Consider the following 16,733-nt stretch of genomic DNA (forward strand, 5'->3'; position numbering starts at 1 on the left):
GTTCTCAGGTCTTTGGGTTTGAACTAGAACCGCTCAATTCACTGTCGTGGCCTCCCGCTTGCAGAGAGTAGGTGGGACTTCTCAGCCTTAATGATTGCATGACCCAAGCTCCCATGGTAAACTTCTTTCTGTCTGTCTCTACACAGATAGACACTCACACACACCCCTGCTTGATTCGGTTGCTCTGGAGATTGCTGAGTGACACACCTGCCAAATCATAGCGATATCAATAGAGGGTAGAATGGGGCTCACTAGGGGCTGGAGGAGAGGGGGGTGGGGGCCTGGATGGTACAGGATGAAGGTAGCTTTGGAGATGGCTGCACAACAGTGTGATGAACTTCACATTCCTGAATTGTTTGCTTGAACTTGGTTCAGACGGTAATTTTGTGATATATACTTTATAATAGTTAAAAGAAGAAACCGAACCCTTGAGGGAGATATCTGGTGCTCAGAAATCCCACTTTCTAAATCACGTTTAAGGGGAAGAAAAGGAAGCTTGGGCAGGCTCCTGGAGGAGGGGAGGTCAGCTCAGAAAGGCTGAGAGATGGCAGGAATTTCTCAGGAGGGAGGAAGTGCTTAGTCATCCCTTGTTGTGTGAGTCTGCAGAAGATCAGCCAAGCTGGTGATTTTTAGAGAGTATTTGATATTTTTCTAAAAGGTAAATAAGGTCAACCTAGGGCTCAGAGGGGAAGGAAAAGTCATTTTCCTTAAGTGACCAGGAGACCTAAAAGCCCAAGTTGCTTATCTTTTGGAAAGAGCATGATCATGAGGGCCACTCTGGGTTGGGGATTCCATGCCTCTGGTTCCTCTCTTGCTGGTCGCCTAAGGCCCACGTGTCTCCTGGCTCCTCTGCTGTCCCTGCTGCAACAGCCACTGTATCCAGGCACCAAACCTGCTGCCCACTCCTCTCCTGGTACATTTCTGTCCCTTAACTTCCACCAGTAACGTGAGCACCAAGTCAACCCTCTCCTCCCACCTCAGACCAGGGCAGAACCTCACCCCTGAATCAGACCCCCCATGCTACCCCATGCAGGGGACACCTCCACTCTGCCTGCAGGTCTTACGAGGTCTGTAACCTGGATATGCTTGGGAGTCCCTCCATGTCACACTCTACTCCTCACAGAGGGGAGTGAAGGCAGAGAACCTGGAAGCAACCTTTGCATGAGGAATGCCCCTCTCTGCATTTTGTGTAGAGAATTTGAGTGGGTTTTTCTCTTTCTGGCTGAACTAGCGGCTAGTTAGGAAGAAGACCAAAGTCTATTTCAAGATAAAAGATCAAAACTCCAAGATCTTTGTAAGAAGATATAAAAATAAAAAGACACAGAATTTACCAGAGATGACAATAAATATTTTTCCTTTTTTTTTTAAATCATGAAATTCCTTGATTCTTCATTTCAGAAGTTAAAAGAACAACTGTAATTGGTATTTTATGTACCCTTAAATAACACAGAGTATTTATTTTCAACTTTGATGAAGTCTGCCAATAATAACAAAAATGAAATTGCTAGAAAGTATCAGTGGACTCTTAGATCCATAAGTACTAATTACAGTTTCTGGGCACTCTCTGACTCAGCACACTTATTTTTTTTTTGGGGAGGTGAATAAATTTTATTTTCTATGATTTTCAAAGCCTCTTTATTTAAGTAGGATACATTAATGATAGAACTAGAAGGATTTCTAAAGGGCATCAAGGTGACAAATGAGTTTCAAATGAGTGACAAACGATACTTCCAGTGTCATTCAGTACTCTCTTTTAAGACAAATATTTTGTAACACACCCTTGAAGATGAAAGTCACAGACAATAAAGCCTACCTATATATTATATATATATAAAATTCTTGCAGGTAATTTAAAAAATTAGTGTAATGTCTTAACTATAATATAAAAGAGAAAGCAATTCATAATGAAATAATATATGAATTCTCAATGGTCAACCCAGACTTTATTAAAACACAGAATGAGGTAGATACTCAGATTCTGGGCATAAATTTGTATTTAAGGGAAGGAAAATGATCAGAAAGCATTGGTATTAAAAGTAGAAGAAATTTATGAGAGGAGATGAAGATAGAGACTAAAATAAAGCTAATATTAAGATAAGGAATACCAGATAAGACTTGTTTGTATATGATAAAAAATATGGAAATAACATTAATTAAAATAGGAAAAATGTGAAAGGAAAAATTAGGCACAAATGGAGTGGATAAAAGAATGCTATTTTGGTAAATTATCTGGGTCTTATTTAACAGTGTACGATCAGATAATTCCTTAGGTCATTTCACAGGACTGGTAATGATGAAGCAGCAGATACATCTGTCTTACAATTTGACCTCATGTCAGAGCCTCCATTCAGACTCCAGGTTTTTGGATTTTAGGTATTATATTCTGTTGCCAGTGACAGGAAGTAGAGGGTGGGTGGGACAAAAGAGCATTAATAAAGGGGGTTTGAGGAGAAGATGGGGTGAATACCTGAGAACAGCGTCAGAGGGAGATTGAAATCTAACAGGAAGCCTGCATATGAATCATTTTAATGTGCAGTTTTACACAATGGATTTCTTATTATTGTACTATAATGCTTATATATACACATATAATAATAATGCAAAACCGTTTCCAGAAAACCTTTACGGATGAGATTTAGTGCATTCATAAAACTGCCACCATAAGCACCTTTGGTTCTGAGTTTGCTAGAAGCATCTCAGCGCTCTTGTCCTGTGTCTGTGGGTCCTGTGCTGAGCTGTGGCCACCGTCATGCTGCACTGCAGACCAACAGCAAGTTGCTGTCACACTCGTGATGGGGTTTCCTGAAATGATGAACAACTTCCCCATCAGATCATCTTTCACTTGGTGTTAAGGCGGTTGCACTCCTGGAGAATTCAGTATGTAATGAAATTACACAGAAGCTCTGGGTTTATGTGTCCGGCACTCACATGAACAAGGGCTTGTCCCCTGTATGAGTGTGTGTGGTGGTCTCACAGGACACAGGTCAGGGACAGGCCTTCCCTTTGTAGGATACCTGCCATCTAGGTGCCTGCCCACTGGAGGGGATTTGTGTAGTCCCTGCTCATTCATCCGTTCATCAGGCCTTTTTATTTCTAAAATAAATACAAATTCCTGCTAATGTGATGTGCTGGGGCTTTCCTGACCCTGGAGAGACTGCAGAGGCAGGGACCCCTTCTCCCCTACAAATGAATCCCTGGAGACGGTGAAGGCTCTGCCCATAAGCATGCCTTTCACACTCAACACAGGAAATCTGGGCCATACGCCAGCCTCTGCTACGTGCTTCCACCCTCTGGCCACTGTCCCTGCCCTTGTCACCCAAGGCCAGGAACAGACAATCGGGGGAGCCCTGTGCCCAGAGCCCAAGGGCATTACCCAGACTGACTGGTCCTAAGCCCGCTTACCCATTCCTTCCAGGGAAGCCACAGTACAAACTGTTGTCCACGATTCCCCTGGCTTCCTCTGCTCCCTGCCCAGCTCTGGTGCTTCCTCAGGAGGCCCTGCCAGGTGTGGCATGTCCCTCCTCTTGAGAATGGGGTTAACCAGACTTGGTGGCCTCACTGTGCCTGAATAATAATGATGCCCATGTTTAAAAACACCCATTCACTCTGTCAACCCAAAGAACCCCTTCCCACACATCCAGGACTCCCTGGAGGGCTCCCAGGCACTTGGTGCTCAGTCACTTCAATTGTGTCTGACTCTTTGTGACCCCATGGACTGTAGCCCACCAGGCTCCTTTGTCCATGGGATACTTCAGTTGTTTTCGACTCTTTGTGACCCCATGGACTGTAGCCCACCAGGCTCCTCTGTCCATGGGATTCTTCAGGCAAGAATACTGGAGTGGGTTGCCATTTCCTCCTCCAGGGGATCTTCCCGACCCAGGCATTGAACCTGCATCTCCTGCACTGCAGGCAGGTTCTTTATCAATGAGCCATCAGGGACGTGCCACTGAGGCACTTGGGGATGAGGACAGTCACCGTGTGACAGTCTCCCTGGGTAAGAGGGTCTCCCCGGCTTGGGGGGTGGGTGACAACTTTCTGTCTGTCTCACACACACGTGTGTGCACACCCACACAAGTGCTTTCTCTGCATTTTTTTTTCTTGGTGCAGCAATGGTGTGGAAACTGAGCCTGGCATTTCCTAGGCTCAGTATCTGAGGGGCATGCCCTGCAGACCCAGAGTCACAGATGACCGAGTCACAGGTCACTGCTGCCAGCAGGGTTCTGTGTCTACTGCAGGGCCCCCAAGCTCCACTCAGTGCATGAGCAAGCATCTGGTCCTCCTTGGGAGTTCATTTCACGAACTCTTCTTATGTATCTCCAGCCGGATTGGGTTTGGCCCCAGCTGTCTCATGTCCCTGGCTTCTTCCTGCACCGCTATCAGAGTAGAGGAAACATTGATTCGCTTTCTGGTCTGTGCAGGCTCCCGGTTTACACTCTCAAGGAGCCGACTCTGGATGGACTGAGGGCCTTCGCTTGTATTAATGCTCCCATTATACTTGGTGACGTGAGCAGGGCGCTCAAGAACAGGTGTGACTTTAGGAGCAAGAGCCAAGGGCAGGGGAGAGCTGATCGGCCTCTGTGGTGCCTGGGCCTTGGCCCCTCCCTGTCTATCTTAGATTAATAGGTTAATTAGGAGGATTTAAACGTCCAGACAGAGCAGAGCGAGGGTGGTTTAATTAGCAAATAAGCCATTAATATTCAGTTTACTTCTAATTTGTTTTTCTAACTGAATGGCCTCTCCCATTCTGCCCCCACCTTTCCATCCCTGCAGCCGTGACCCTGGCTCAGGCCTCAGGCATCCCATCTGGACCTCTCAGCATCCTCCCAATTCCCGTCCAGGCCTCCAGGCGCCACCCCCCAGCCCCACCACCTCACTCCTGCTAATTCACAGCCTGTGCCTAACCCCATGCATCTGATCCCACCTGCTCTTAACAGGCAGGGCCCCTTCTTCTGGCTGTGGCTGTTCCTGAGCTTGGTTATGGTCACCTAGGCGAGGTCCCAGCAGGAAACTGCTGCTGCTCGAATGGGCCAAAGGGAGAGAAGGCAGCCGCTGGCATCACAAACTAGTTTTCCTTATATGTTTGGTGCTCACTCTCTTTTATTTCCATGAACTTGTCATTCACACGAGTGCCCAAGGCTCCCACCAGGGGGTTGAAGACAGTGGAGTCCAGGAGCCAAGGCAGGCACTCTGCTGGTTTGAAGGGGGTGATGGGCAGGTGCTCCCAGAGGCTGCCTGGCAGCTCATTGTGTGGCTTCTGCAGCCTCTTGTCCCAGACCGCCTTGCTGCCTCCCTTCCGCTTGGAGAGGAGAGGTGACAGCCCTGTCCCCATGGACAGTGTTTTCAGGACCCTGGACAGTGCCTGGCATAGCATGCAGGTGCAGGGCAGGCTGTGATGTGACCTAAGGCATGGTCATTAGTATGTAAGGTCCTGGGGAATAGTCCGTGTGCTCTGTTCAGTTTGGTCTGCCATTACAGAGTACACAGACTGCGACTTACAGGGGTGTTTATACTCTCACAGCTCTGGGCTCCAGACATCCATCTCCTCTTTCCATCTCCTTCCTGTGTCCTCACATGGCCGTCCTTTTGTGGGTGTCTGAGTCCTGATCCCTTATAAGAACACCAGTTCTGTTGGGTCAGAGCCCACCCCCATGACCTCATTATATCTTAATCACCCCTTTAAAGGTTCTTCCTCCAAATACAGTCACAGTCCAAGGTACCAAGGCTAAGACTCCAACAACCCATGACAGGTGGTAAATACCGGACCAAACACCAGCTCAGCATCTCCCTTCACATCAAAAGACAAGGGACCCGGTGCTCTTATTTGCAGTCACCTCTTTGAATCTTTTGTGTGGAGTGTGTGAGGGACTGTGTGTCTCTTCTGTGCTTTATAGTCAGAGAGCTAAAACATGAAACAGTCTGCATGGAGGTCTTTATCTCCTCAAGCACTTGCAGAATTTAGACCACCATCAAACTTAAGCTAGTCTGACTGTGTTGAAAGAAAACTGAGAAGCATTAATAATTAAATCTCCTTTCATTTTGACACATAATGGGGTAGTGACTATTAAGTGGACGAAATGAATTTGGAGAATCCATTTGAAGAATGGCAGTATGTTTCACATAGAAATGTTAGCACTCTGAATTATCCTTCTCTGTAGGGTTTTAATTGATTAATTCCTTCAGCTTTTAATCATGTCTAGTAATCCATGCAGATGGCAAAGACATACAGGAAGAGTGACAGCTAAACAGGAGGGGGAAGGCTGGGGGAACATTCCCCAATTATTTAACGCTAGTCTTACTTCTTTTTTTTATTATTATTTTTTTAGTCTTACTTCTAATAAATACCTGCCTGTTTGTTGAACACCTGCTCAGATGACTTTTTGTGGGAAGGGGATGTGAGGACATCATGGAGGGCCCTGGCCAGGCCGAGGGAGGCTGGGGGCTGATGCTCTGTCCCCTGTGGTCACTGGTCCATGTAAGGGATGTGGATGGAACATGATAAGATGGGATAAATTTTTATAGTAATTTAGCTAAGATATTCCACTACAGAATCTTCTTCTAAGTAGAAAAACAAGCAAATTGATTTCAACTCATCTTATTTTTTTAGGAACTTTCGGTTTGAGGAAACCATGGTATTTCCCCTTCACCGCATCCTACTGGAAGGATGTGTGTGGGCTAGTGATGAAAAGGCAGAGCCCGGCCAGTTCTAAGCTGTTCTCCTCTAGTGAGAACTTGGATGGTCAAGGTGGGTAAAGGGCGTGTTGGAGGTGTCTTTCTCCTTCCAGTCAGCTTTGGTTTTGGTTTTCCTTTCCAGTTGAGCCTTTGCAACTGTGAGTGCATGGCTGCCCAGAGACCTGCCTTCCATCCTAGGTGGGCAGGAACCTGTGTGTGAGTGTCACTGTTCACAGCATCCTCTGTGCCTCTGCTGTAACTCAGCTAATTGAAGCTCCATTAGTAACATGACTTTGTGTAAATAATAAAAGCAACGATGGACAGCTACTGAGGTGTAATATACTTTAGAATGTTCAGTGTTTCACAAGTGCTAGTTTATTCCAGGCTCCATGATAGAGAGACTGTTGCTGTCCCTACAGACGGGGACATGCTTCCCAGGAGACTCCGTGGGCACCTGCCCTGGCCTGGGGCTCGTTCACAGAGCACAACTTTTTGGGGAAAAAAAATCTATGGATAAATTGGTTCTCACCATGATAATTTTGTACTATGAGTCAATACTGTAATTTTCTGACTATACAAGTCAGAAATACAAATCTTACAGAAAATTTGGATCAGCACCACCTATTAACCTCTGGAGACTTTTGAAGTCTTCTCAGGGTGGACTGCATTTTCCTCACAAATACAAATACAAATCTTACAGAAGATTTGGATCAGCACCACCTATTAATGGTCACCTCTGGAGACTGTCAGTTATGTGTAACTAATCTGATATTGTTCTTCTGTGTATATGTATATATAAACACGTGTGTGTTTATTTTTATTTTCTTGCAAAATGTATAACGTAAGGGCACAGAACCTTGCAGTCAGTGCTTTCATTTAAGTTTAGCCATCATATAATGTGCCTGTTGATTTAGGTAGAGAAAGATTTTGGAATTGTTTCATAAGTTTCACAAATTCAGGCCCGAGGTAGCCGCTGGGTTATCACGTGTGAACATTGATTTGGAGACTTTTGAGGTCTTCTCAGGGTGGACTGCATTTTCCTCACAGGCTCATCCCTGCAAAACGGGAAAGGAGAGCTGGAAGGAGGCTCCCCCGGCGTTGTCCTGCTTTCCGTGACCAAGGAGCACGATCGCCACAAGGCGGGGGTCTGGGACCTGACCCTGACCTTCCACAGGGACCAGATCACTGCGCTGCTGGGGACCAACGGGGCTGGGAAGACCACCGTCATGTGCGTCCCACTCCCCTTCTCCCGCCTTCCCTCCAGGGCTTTGGTTCTTAGAGATGTGTTTACCTGTGAGATAGGGGCTGGATCCCTTTTTTGTTTGTTTATTTTTGTTTAGTTTCAGTTATTGTTGTTCAGTTGCTAAGTCCTGTCTGACTCATTGTGACCCCACGGACTGCAGCACACCAGGATTTTACTGTCTCCTGGAGTTTACTCATATTCACGTCCACTGAGTTGGAGATGCTATCCGACCATCTCCGTACAGAGTTTACAGACACATCAGAAAGACAGCCCTCTCAATAGAGCTGCTGCAGGTCTGAGCAGGCTCAGGGGTAGGGGGGAATCTTTTAAAATAGATTTAATTCTTCTTTTATTGCCTGCAAAATATTCATGGGTTTACTTTGGCCTTTGAAAAGTCTTATGACATTCTTTACCCCCCTCCGACTAAGTTTAATTCTGCTTGCATACTTAGAGGAAGATGAAATTTTAATGATGTTTGCAAATTTTTTAACACTTCAGTATTTTTCTTTTTCATGTTCTGCTTTTTATGTAGTTGTGTTTTTGTGAAGCCTTTATTTTTGATATGGGATCCAGTGGTTCCAGATTTGCTTAAAGAATCGGATCATGTGATCCCAGAGAAAGAATGAGCTGAAACACTCACAGTCCACAAAACAGCCCCAAGTTGGCTGTGGAAATGGGGTATTTTTAAGGCCAAACCACCCAAATTATGGAGTTTCTGTTTTGAACAAGTGACTTTCTTTTTGTTCTGTATTAGTAGGGCTAAATAAAGTATGCTTAGTTAACACAAGGAAAGGGACTATTTGCTTCAAGATTCTTAACAAAAGAAGAAAAATAACATTCAAAAAGCTTCAGCAATCTCTTATTGACAATAAATTGAAAAGAAACATCTCTTTTCTTGGATGCTGAAAAAGAACTGAAGATTTCATGAAGGATGTTTTTAGTGTTTTCAGATTGGGAAATGTTGCACTAATAATGACTCCGAAAGCCAGCCTCCACACTGAGTTTTTACTAATGCACGTTTCCTGCAAGAAAATCTGGAGTCTGTGTTTTGCACAACGAAGAGAATTAAATTAGGAGTTTTCAGATGTTTTGAGGGTCGCTGGCTGCACTGCTTTTAGTGACTGTTGGAAATCGGTCGTGAGTCTTCCCAGCAATGTCTCTTCCTGGCACTTTTCGGAGGAGAGGCTGAGAGGCTGTTTCCGGGCTGGTTGTCACCATTTGAAATGAGGCACTCCGAGGTGCACTGATATGGTTATACTCTGTGTCATTGTATTCCCCGGTGAGGTCTGAAAACCATATAGCCAACAGCTGTCAGTCAAGGTTACTGAAGTGCAGTTTATTCCCAGGAAACAGTATATGTCCAGGTGTGCATCTGATGAGCTGGGCTTGGCTAAAGCTGCACAAAGGCCGGGGGACAAACAGGATGCCGACATGTGAACTCTCCCCCTGCTGGCCCCTGGGCCTCCTGGATCCTGCCCCCTGAGTGACCACAGTCCTGCTGTTTGAGGCTGTGGTTCAGTTAGAATTTTCTAGCATTTCCTATAATGGAGTCGTACTGAGTCTCCTGTTGGTATGATGCTTGGAGACCCACACGTGGTGCTGTTGGATCAGCTGTCAGGTCCTGAGGAGTCCATGCCATGGAGACACTACAGTTTATTTATCTTTTCATCTGTTGGCGCAGTTGAGGCTGAGTCCAGGTTTTGGTGATGATGGACATTCACGTACATCATTTGTGTGGACATAATATTTTAGGTTCTTTCTGTAAGTAGTTAGGTGTGGTTTGCTAGGTGCTGTGGTGGGTATATGTCTAACTTTTTAGAAAGAGAACATAGTGTAAAGCATGAATAATAAATGACCTGAACTAGGAGATGGCAGTCCTCAGGTGTCCTGTGGGCCGGCAGACAGGAGCTTTGGAGACGAGCTCTTGGCTTGTCATGGATTTGACATTGGCAGGTGGGTGACTCAGGCATGGAGGCAGGAAGCTTGGCTGCAGGGCTGTGGGGGGCTGATGGAAGTATGAGCTGCTGCTTGGCTCACATCTAATGATGACTTGGGTGGTTACGCCATCCATTTAGGCTGTTTCCTCATCTGTGAAGACCCTTGAAGTCATCATCGAAAACTCTCAGCAGGGATGGTCATTGGGCACAGAGCATCCTAGGCGAGCATAACCCGATCACAGGCCCACGTCCCACCAAGCTCTGTCCAGCTTTTGTCTCACCATGTAGCAGGCGCTGGCGGGGGAGGCTGGCTGTGAGCTCCCCACGGGATGCAGATGTCCTTGGGGCCGCCGGGTGGTCAGGGCAGCAGCACATCCAACTCCCGTGCCCCCACTGACGTGTCTTCTCTGCAGATCCCTGCTCACAGGACTCTACCCTCCCACGTCCGGGACCATCACCGTCAATGGCAGGAGCCTGCAGAAGGACCCGTCTGTGGTCAGGGCGGAGCTGGGGGTGTGTCTGCAGCGGGATATCCTGTTCGACCGCCTCACGGTGCTTGAGCACCTGCTGCTCTTTGCCTCCCTGAAGGCACTGCGGGGGACTCGCCAGGAGCTGCGTGAGCAAGTCCACAGGTGTGTGACACCACCTCTGTCCCCTGCCCTCCATCCTATGTGGGTGTGGGGGGTGCAGGGAGATGCCTCACGAGCATCACCGCTGCCTGTATGTGTGAGAAGAAAGCGTTAGCAAGTGGTTCTAATTATGGAATTACGACCCCAAACCTGGGATCAGAAAATGTCCCAGGGAGGATACCGAACCTGGTCTGTCCTCAAGGAGGGAGCAGACAGCATGGGGACTGAGGTCTGTGTCCAGAGTGTGGGTGCCTGTGGGTGTCCTGAAGTGAAAAGGACGGGTGGGGGAGTGAGGAGTGGGTTAAGGAGCCTGAGCAGTCCTGCCGAGGAGTCTAAATGTCACCCTGCAGATTCGGGGTTATGGACTGGAGGGGGCAAGCAGCCCGGGGCCTGAAAGACGTACCTGTGACCCAGGGTGGGTACCAGGCCTGGCTGGGGACGGGACATGGAGAGGCCATAGGGGAGGCCCAGGTCTGAAGGCTGTTGGAGGCCAACTTGACAAACTGGGCGTCCAGGGTGGGGAGGGGAGAGTCTGGGGTCCGGATACATTCCAAGGGGAGCAGAGGACATGCGTGTGGGGAGAGGAGGCAGGGGCTGGGATGGCAGGACGGGCCGGGGTCACGGAGCTCCTCCAGTCTCACAGAGACTCACAGAAGCGGAGCCCACAGGGAGGAGAGGACCCGAGGTCCCTAGTCAGGAAACAAATTGGTGTCTCCAGGGGGTGAGTGTGGCTGGGGGGCCGAGGGGGTAAGATATGGCTGGAGTGGGGCCTGAATCCAGTGGGGGAGCTACTGATCTAGAAGACGCGGGGTGGGGTTGTATGTGTGACAGCTGTGGCCCAAGCTGGGCTCTGCCCCTTGAGGGGACCGTGAGACCACAGTGTGGAAGCTCCTCACTCTCAAGCCAAGTTCATGAAGCAGGATATCAGTCAGGCCTGACCCATGGGGGACCAGGCCAGGGCGTAAGGACAGATGGTGAGTCACTCATGTGCCTTAGAAGAAGAGGGGCCCCTGAGGAACTATGACTGTTACTGCTTATTGCTGCCTTAAAATATGTTTGCAAGATTGGTTTTGTAAAATAAGGATTTACAGTCATGTGGTTGGCAGCTAACTGGTGTCTAAGGCCGTTCACCACCACAGCAGGACTGACTCACATCCCGTCTTCAGAAGTGGCTGCTGATGACAACCACACCAGTGATGATGGGGACTCAGATACACAGGAAAACATCTACTTTGCACCAGTCAAGCCTGTCCTAAATGACAGCAGGAACTTAGGGAGAAATAGTGCACATCTCTAAAGGACAAACTGGTTACATGCTACCTATACTTTTAAAAAAATTCCCAGGCCACCAATTTTCATTCAAAGTCTGCACCTACCCTGGACCATGGCAGACTTTGCTGTGCTGGGGGCTGGGCCCAAACCCAGCTCTTAAGGATGCTCCGAGGGCTTCATCTTCTGATGTGGGCACAGCAACCTCACGGGTTATCAGTTTGCTGTGAGTTACCTGGCAACGACGCTGGTGTGCACAGAGGTAGGTGGGGAGAGATCATGTTTTAGGATAGCCATACTCAATTAGAGGAGCAAGGGCTGAAAGCCCTGATTCAGAGGCAGGGCGATCAGTGTCAGCTCCTGTGGCAGCACTTGGTTCCCCTAATGGCCATCTTGGTTACAATCGAGCTGATGCAATCTGGGGTAGACTCCTTAGAGAGAACATTTGTCTAGAGTCAGGTCTTTACCATTTTGCCTTTTATTTGAAGGAGAAGGTAGAAGTCAAGAGGGGAACTTAATCAATGGGATATCATGATGCAGTTAGTGTTAGTCCTGAGGATTCTGGCAAGCATCACAAGGCATGAGCTGCAGGCTGGCTTGTTTGATGGTGATGAGACCCACAAGGGCATGTGTGCAGGTGGACATAAGCAGAGGACACAGCATTGAATCCTGTATGCTGCCATGTGAAGAGGATGGAGGGATGAAGAAGGACCTGCCAGGAATAACCGGGAAAGAGGAGAAACTAGTCCATTAAAGAGCAGGGATCAGTGAGGAAGGAGGAGGGATCAGACCATTAAGGAGGGAGAGGTCTGGTGCATCAGATGCTGCTGAGGGTCAAGTAACATGAAGACTGAAGCTTAACCTCTGGACTTAGAGTGAGGAGGTTGCTAGTTGACTGGATCAGAGCCATCTTGGTAGCACAATGGGGAGGGAGGTCTCTCTGGAGTCAGGGGAGAAAGGATGGAAGAAGATTAGAAACTGAACTCTTCTGAGGAGTTTTATGCAAAAATGGAGCAAAGATTTGCGACAATATCAAGATGAAAGAGAAACAGACATTTCAAATACTGAACAAACCACTGAGGCAACACAAGGTGGGTGGCTTTCTGGGTGCCATCCTGTGAGCAGTGGTTGGGATCTGTGGGGGGTGGCCGTGACACTGTGGCGGGCAGAGCCTGTGGACACAGGAAGCAAGGAGGGGGAAGGGAAGAGAGTTCCATTTTGTGGGAGTGATAGCTGGAGGCAGGGACCGGCTGGCGAAAGGATGTGTGGGAGAGGATGGGTGGAATTGAGCCTCTGGCGGGGCCGTGGATGCTGGAATCAGCCAGGTCCAGGGTGTGGTTTGGTCCTGAGTGGCTAGGAGTGTGCTGACTTCAAGATCAACAGAGAACGGGGAGGGTTTTGGTTTAAGGTAGAAGTGTAATTAGGATGTGGATGTTTGAGAACATCTGACATCTCACTGCCTTGTTTTTGTTTTCTGTGTCAGTCAATCTCTGGTTAATGGAACTAATGGGATTAATCCCCAGAGGGTCACCTCCTCTGGAGCGGGAGCCACCAGGTGGGAAGGGATTGCTGGCTTCTAATGGGAATAAAGGTCAAGACAGCCCCCTGCTGAGATGGGCCACTTGTCCTCTTCCTCCCAACTGGGCTGCTGTCCACAATGGGAGCATCTGACAAGGGCAAAAACTGCTATAAATGTAGGTTGAGGTTCACTCCACAGGAAATGCAGAGCCACATGGACTAACGGTCCAGTGGGCCTACTGACAACCAGACCTGAGAAGGAGCCTGGGCTCCTTCTGGGTCTGGATGAGGAATCTGTCAACAGTGAAACGTTTACTCATTGCTCAGGTGCAAGTACCTGGGATTTTACTGGTGTTTGCATGAGAGTTTTGCAGTTTTCTGGGTCCCAACAGTCTTGAAGCTCAACTGCATGGAACCTTGTAATCCCTCCTCTCCCTGACTCCTCCTCCTCTGGCTGCTCCTTGGCCTCGGGGAAGTTGTGACTGGCCTGTGGCTCAGACGGAGGGAATCTACTGGGTGTGGTGCTCAGAGGAAGGTTTCCTGTGTGTGTGTGTGGGGGGGGCGGATAGGGGGGGACGGTGCTGCTGCTCCAAGAGGGGGCTTAACAGAGAGTGAGATGAAGTAGGTGGTGACAGTTTTAAGTGTTCACGTGTTACTGGGCACATGGTGCAGAGTGAGAGGATGCTTGTGAAGTGGCGCTTCCTATGCATCGGAAGATGCTGGGTGTCTGCAGTCAGTGCGGAGATTGGAAGTTCGTGGAGAGAAGAGGGCTGGTCCTCATGTTAGCGGCATCTGTCGCTCCTGCTCTGCAAACCTGGGCTGCGTCCCCAGGTACTCAGGCAGGAAGGGGCTGATGCGGAGCTAGTGCTCCTGGGCCAGGTCAGTCTTCTGTAGACGCGTGGATGGACAGTGGGCGGCCTCTGCCTGTTGCTCTGACCACACCTGCCCATCGGCCATCCTCCCCAGGGTCCTGAGGGGATGGAGGTCCCTTGGCAGGTGAGCGAATCCAGAGGGGACACAGCACGTACTTCCTACAAGCAGGACCCACCCGGCACGCCCTGCTGCCAGGGCCTCATGCTGGGTCCCTGGATGTGGTCGTATCTGGTCCCCAAGGAGGCCGGCACTGTGGCGTCAGGATCATGGGCACGTGGTTCTGAGTCCCGCCATGTGTCCGCGGATGAGAAAAAGCCGAGTCCTCGCGGTGACTGTTTCCTTCCAGAGTGGGACGTCAAGCGCCGCTGAGGAGTCCGGGAGACTGAGGGCTCTGTTCTCGTTTCAGAACTCTTCAGGATGTGGGGCTGACGCCACACCAGCACCAACAGGCTCGAGTGCTCTCGGGAGGCACGCGAAGAAAGCTGTCCATTGGCATCGCCTTCCTGGGCGCGTCGGGGACCGTGGTCTTAGATGAACCCACCAGCGGGGTGGACCCGTGCTCCCGCCGTGGCATCTGGGACATCCTCCTCAAGTACCGACAAGGTGGGGCTCAGCGGAGCGCTAGTTTTCTTCCCGCGATATCACGGAGGAGGGCGGTGCTTTACGTTCTCTTTCCGTCCTATCACCGTGAAGGGCTGTGCTCCATGTCCTTTTCCCGCGATATCACGGAGGAGGGTTGTGCTTTATCTTCTTCATCCTGTCACCGTGAAAGACGATATCGCTCTGTTTTTTCTTGGGTATTGAGGTGGAGAGGAATGAGGCCCATGTCCCAATAATGATACATATTCCCAGGGAAAAGAAAAATTCCTGGAACTTTCCTGTCAGTCCAGTGGTTAAGTCTCATGGCTTCCAGTGCAGGGGGTGCAGGGGAACTAAGATTCCATGTGCTGTAGAGCATGCTTCCCCCCACCTCCCCCCAAACAATAAAAAAATTACCCAGGGGCGCATAGAGAAGAGACACATCCATCGTGACCTCCCCATGGTATTGGGGGTCTGGGGGTTGCTCAGAACCAGCAGTGGTGTCTTTCGAGCATGTTACGCATGATACGAGCGGACACAGCACTCATCCACAGTGGCTTCCATTCTGGAGTAATTTTGGGATTGTCAGAAGGGGTATCCCAACTAAAATCTGGAAAAAAAGAGTTTCCTCACTTTTTTCAGTGAGGAAACTGAGACACAGAGAGAAGGGTGTGGGGTTTGCTTAAAGCCAGCCTCAGAGGTGGTTCACCCAGCCAAGGGAGGAGTGGACATCTGGTCTGGAGGCTTCAGGTTTCTCGTCTTTGTTAAGGTGAATTTCTAACTTGAGATGGGCAGTTACTGATTTCCAGCTTCTCATTTCTCCTGTGTGACAGCCAGAAAACATTGCTATGGGCATTTTGTATAGAAACACTGGAATTTGGAAAGAAACCTCAGGAATAGGGGAACATATCTTGTGCTTCTAGACAGGTGTGGGAGCGTCAGTGGCAGGGTTATTGCTGATTCTTACAAAACACAGTTTTGCTTTTCTTTTTGCCCTTTTGGGTACAAAGCCTTTCTGACTTGACCTGAAACCTTCACTTCCCTGAAGTTAGGGTTTGCTCCTTAAGAAATGCAAGGAGAAGGGACCCAAGAAAAGTCATCAAATTCTCTCCTTAGGGCAGGAAAGATGCCCCTGCCACTTAAAGCTTAGTCTGGGGTCAGGGAGAAGCCCTGAAAGGACCATCTTATCCTTTCTATTCCAGAAATGTAGAGGAGCTGCAGAAGGACACAGGAAAATCAGATGCAGGCGTGGCTTTCTATTCCTTTCTGGGCACTGGCCTGCGCTGGGCGATCATTCCAGGACCATGAGGTTGTGCCGGGGGCACAGATTCATCGGACCTGGTGCAGCTACGTCAGAGCTCATGAGGCCAAGCAGGACCCTGGCCCAGGGCTATGCCCAGTGCAGGTGTCCTGAACTTTCACAATTCCCAGCTTCTGGACTGATAGGGAGCAGAGCCTGCCAGGGAGGCTGCCTGGAGGGACTAGGTGGGCCCTGGAAGCTGGGAGAGTCTAGGGAACGGGCAGCCAGCTGGACTGAGGAGCCCCAGGAAGTAGGAGGTGCTCGAGGCCATGGACTGACCTTGTCTGAGGCTCTGCTGTACAGGTAGGGCAGGGACAGGTCTGAGTCATCACCTGGGGCCAGGAGACACTGACCACACTGCGCCTGAGCACCTCGCCTGCCCATTGCTCCGAGATCCCATCCATCCACTTACCTAAGGCCTTCTGGGGAGGAAAGTAGAGACCAGAAATGAAAACTCGTGACTTTTGAACACCATTTAAAGGACTGATGGAGTTTTGAGATAAATGTAAATCATTGCCCTGCTCCTGGAGTGGGGGCAGATGACAAGGATGGGTGAGAGGCAGACAGATCAGTAGATTTTGTTTCCCTGCTCGCATGAATTGCATACCGCTCGAATTTCATACCACAAGTTCATGGCTCTTGTTTACTTGAAAAATCAGAGTTGGGGTCTTCATGGCTCAGCTGACAGAACATTTGAGTCACAAGCTTAATTTTAA

At 49.0% G+C, this 16,733-nt stretch overlaps 1 protein-coding gene across 1 annotated transcript in view; it reads left to right on the top strand.

Moving 5' to 3' along the window:
- The window catches only part of ABCA13 (ATP binding cassette subfamily A member 13), a 351,879-nt gene that overhangs the window by 122,098 nt on the left and 213,048 nt on the right, over window positions 1-16,733 (top strand). Inside the window, exons 32-35 of the mRNA XM_070368866.1 lie at window positions 6,605-6,742; window positions 7,717-7,897; window positions 10,263-10,481; window positions 14,545-14,741. Of these exons, the coding sequence (XP_070224967.1) occupies window positions 6,605-6,742; window positions 7,717-7,897; window positions 10,263-10,481; window positions 14,545-14,741 (735 nt within the window). The remainder of the gene's footprint in view (window positions 1-6,604; window positions 6,743-7,716; window positions 7,898-10,262; window positions 10,482-14,544; window positions 14,742-16,733) is intronic.

Source organism: Bos mutus, chromosome 4 (genome assembly GCF_027580195.1).
Source record: "Bos mutus isolate GX-2022 chromosome 4, NWIPB_WYAK_1.1, whole genome shotgun sequence".
In the NCBI taxonomy this organism is placed as follows: domain Eukaryota; kingdom Metazoa; phylum Chordata; class Mammalia; order Artiodactyla; family Bovidae; genus Bos; species Bos mutus.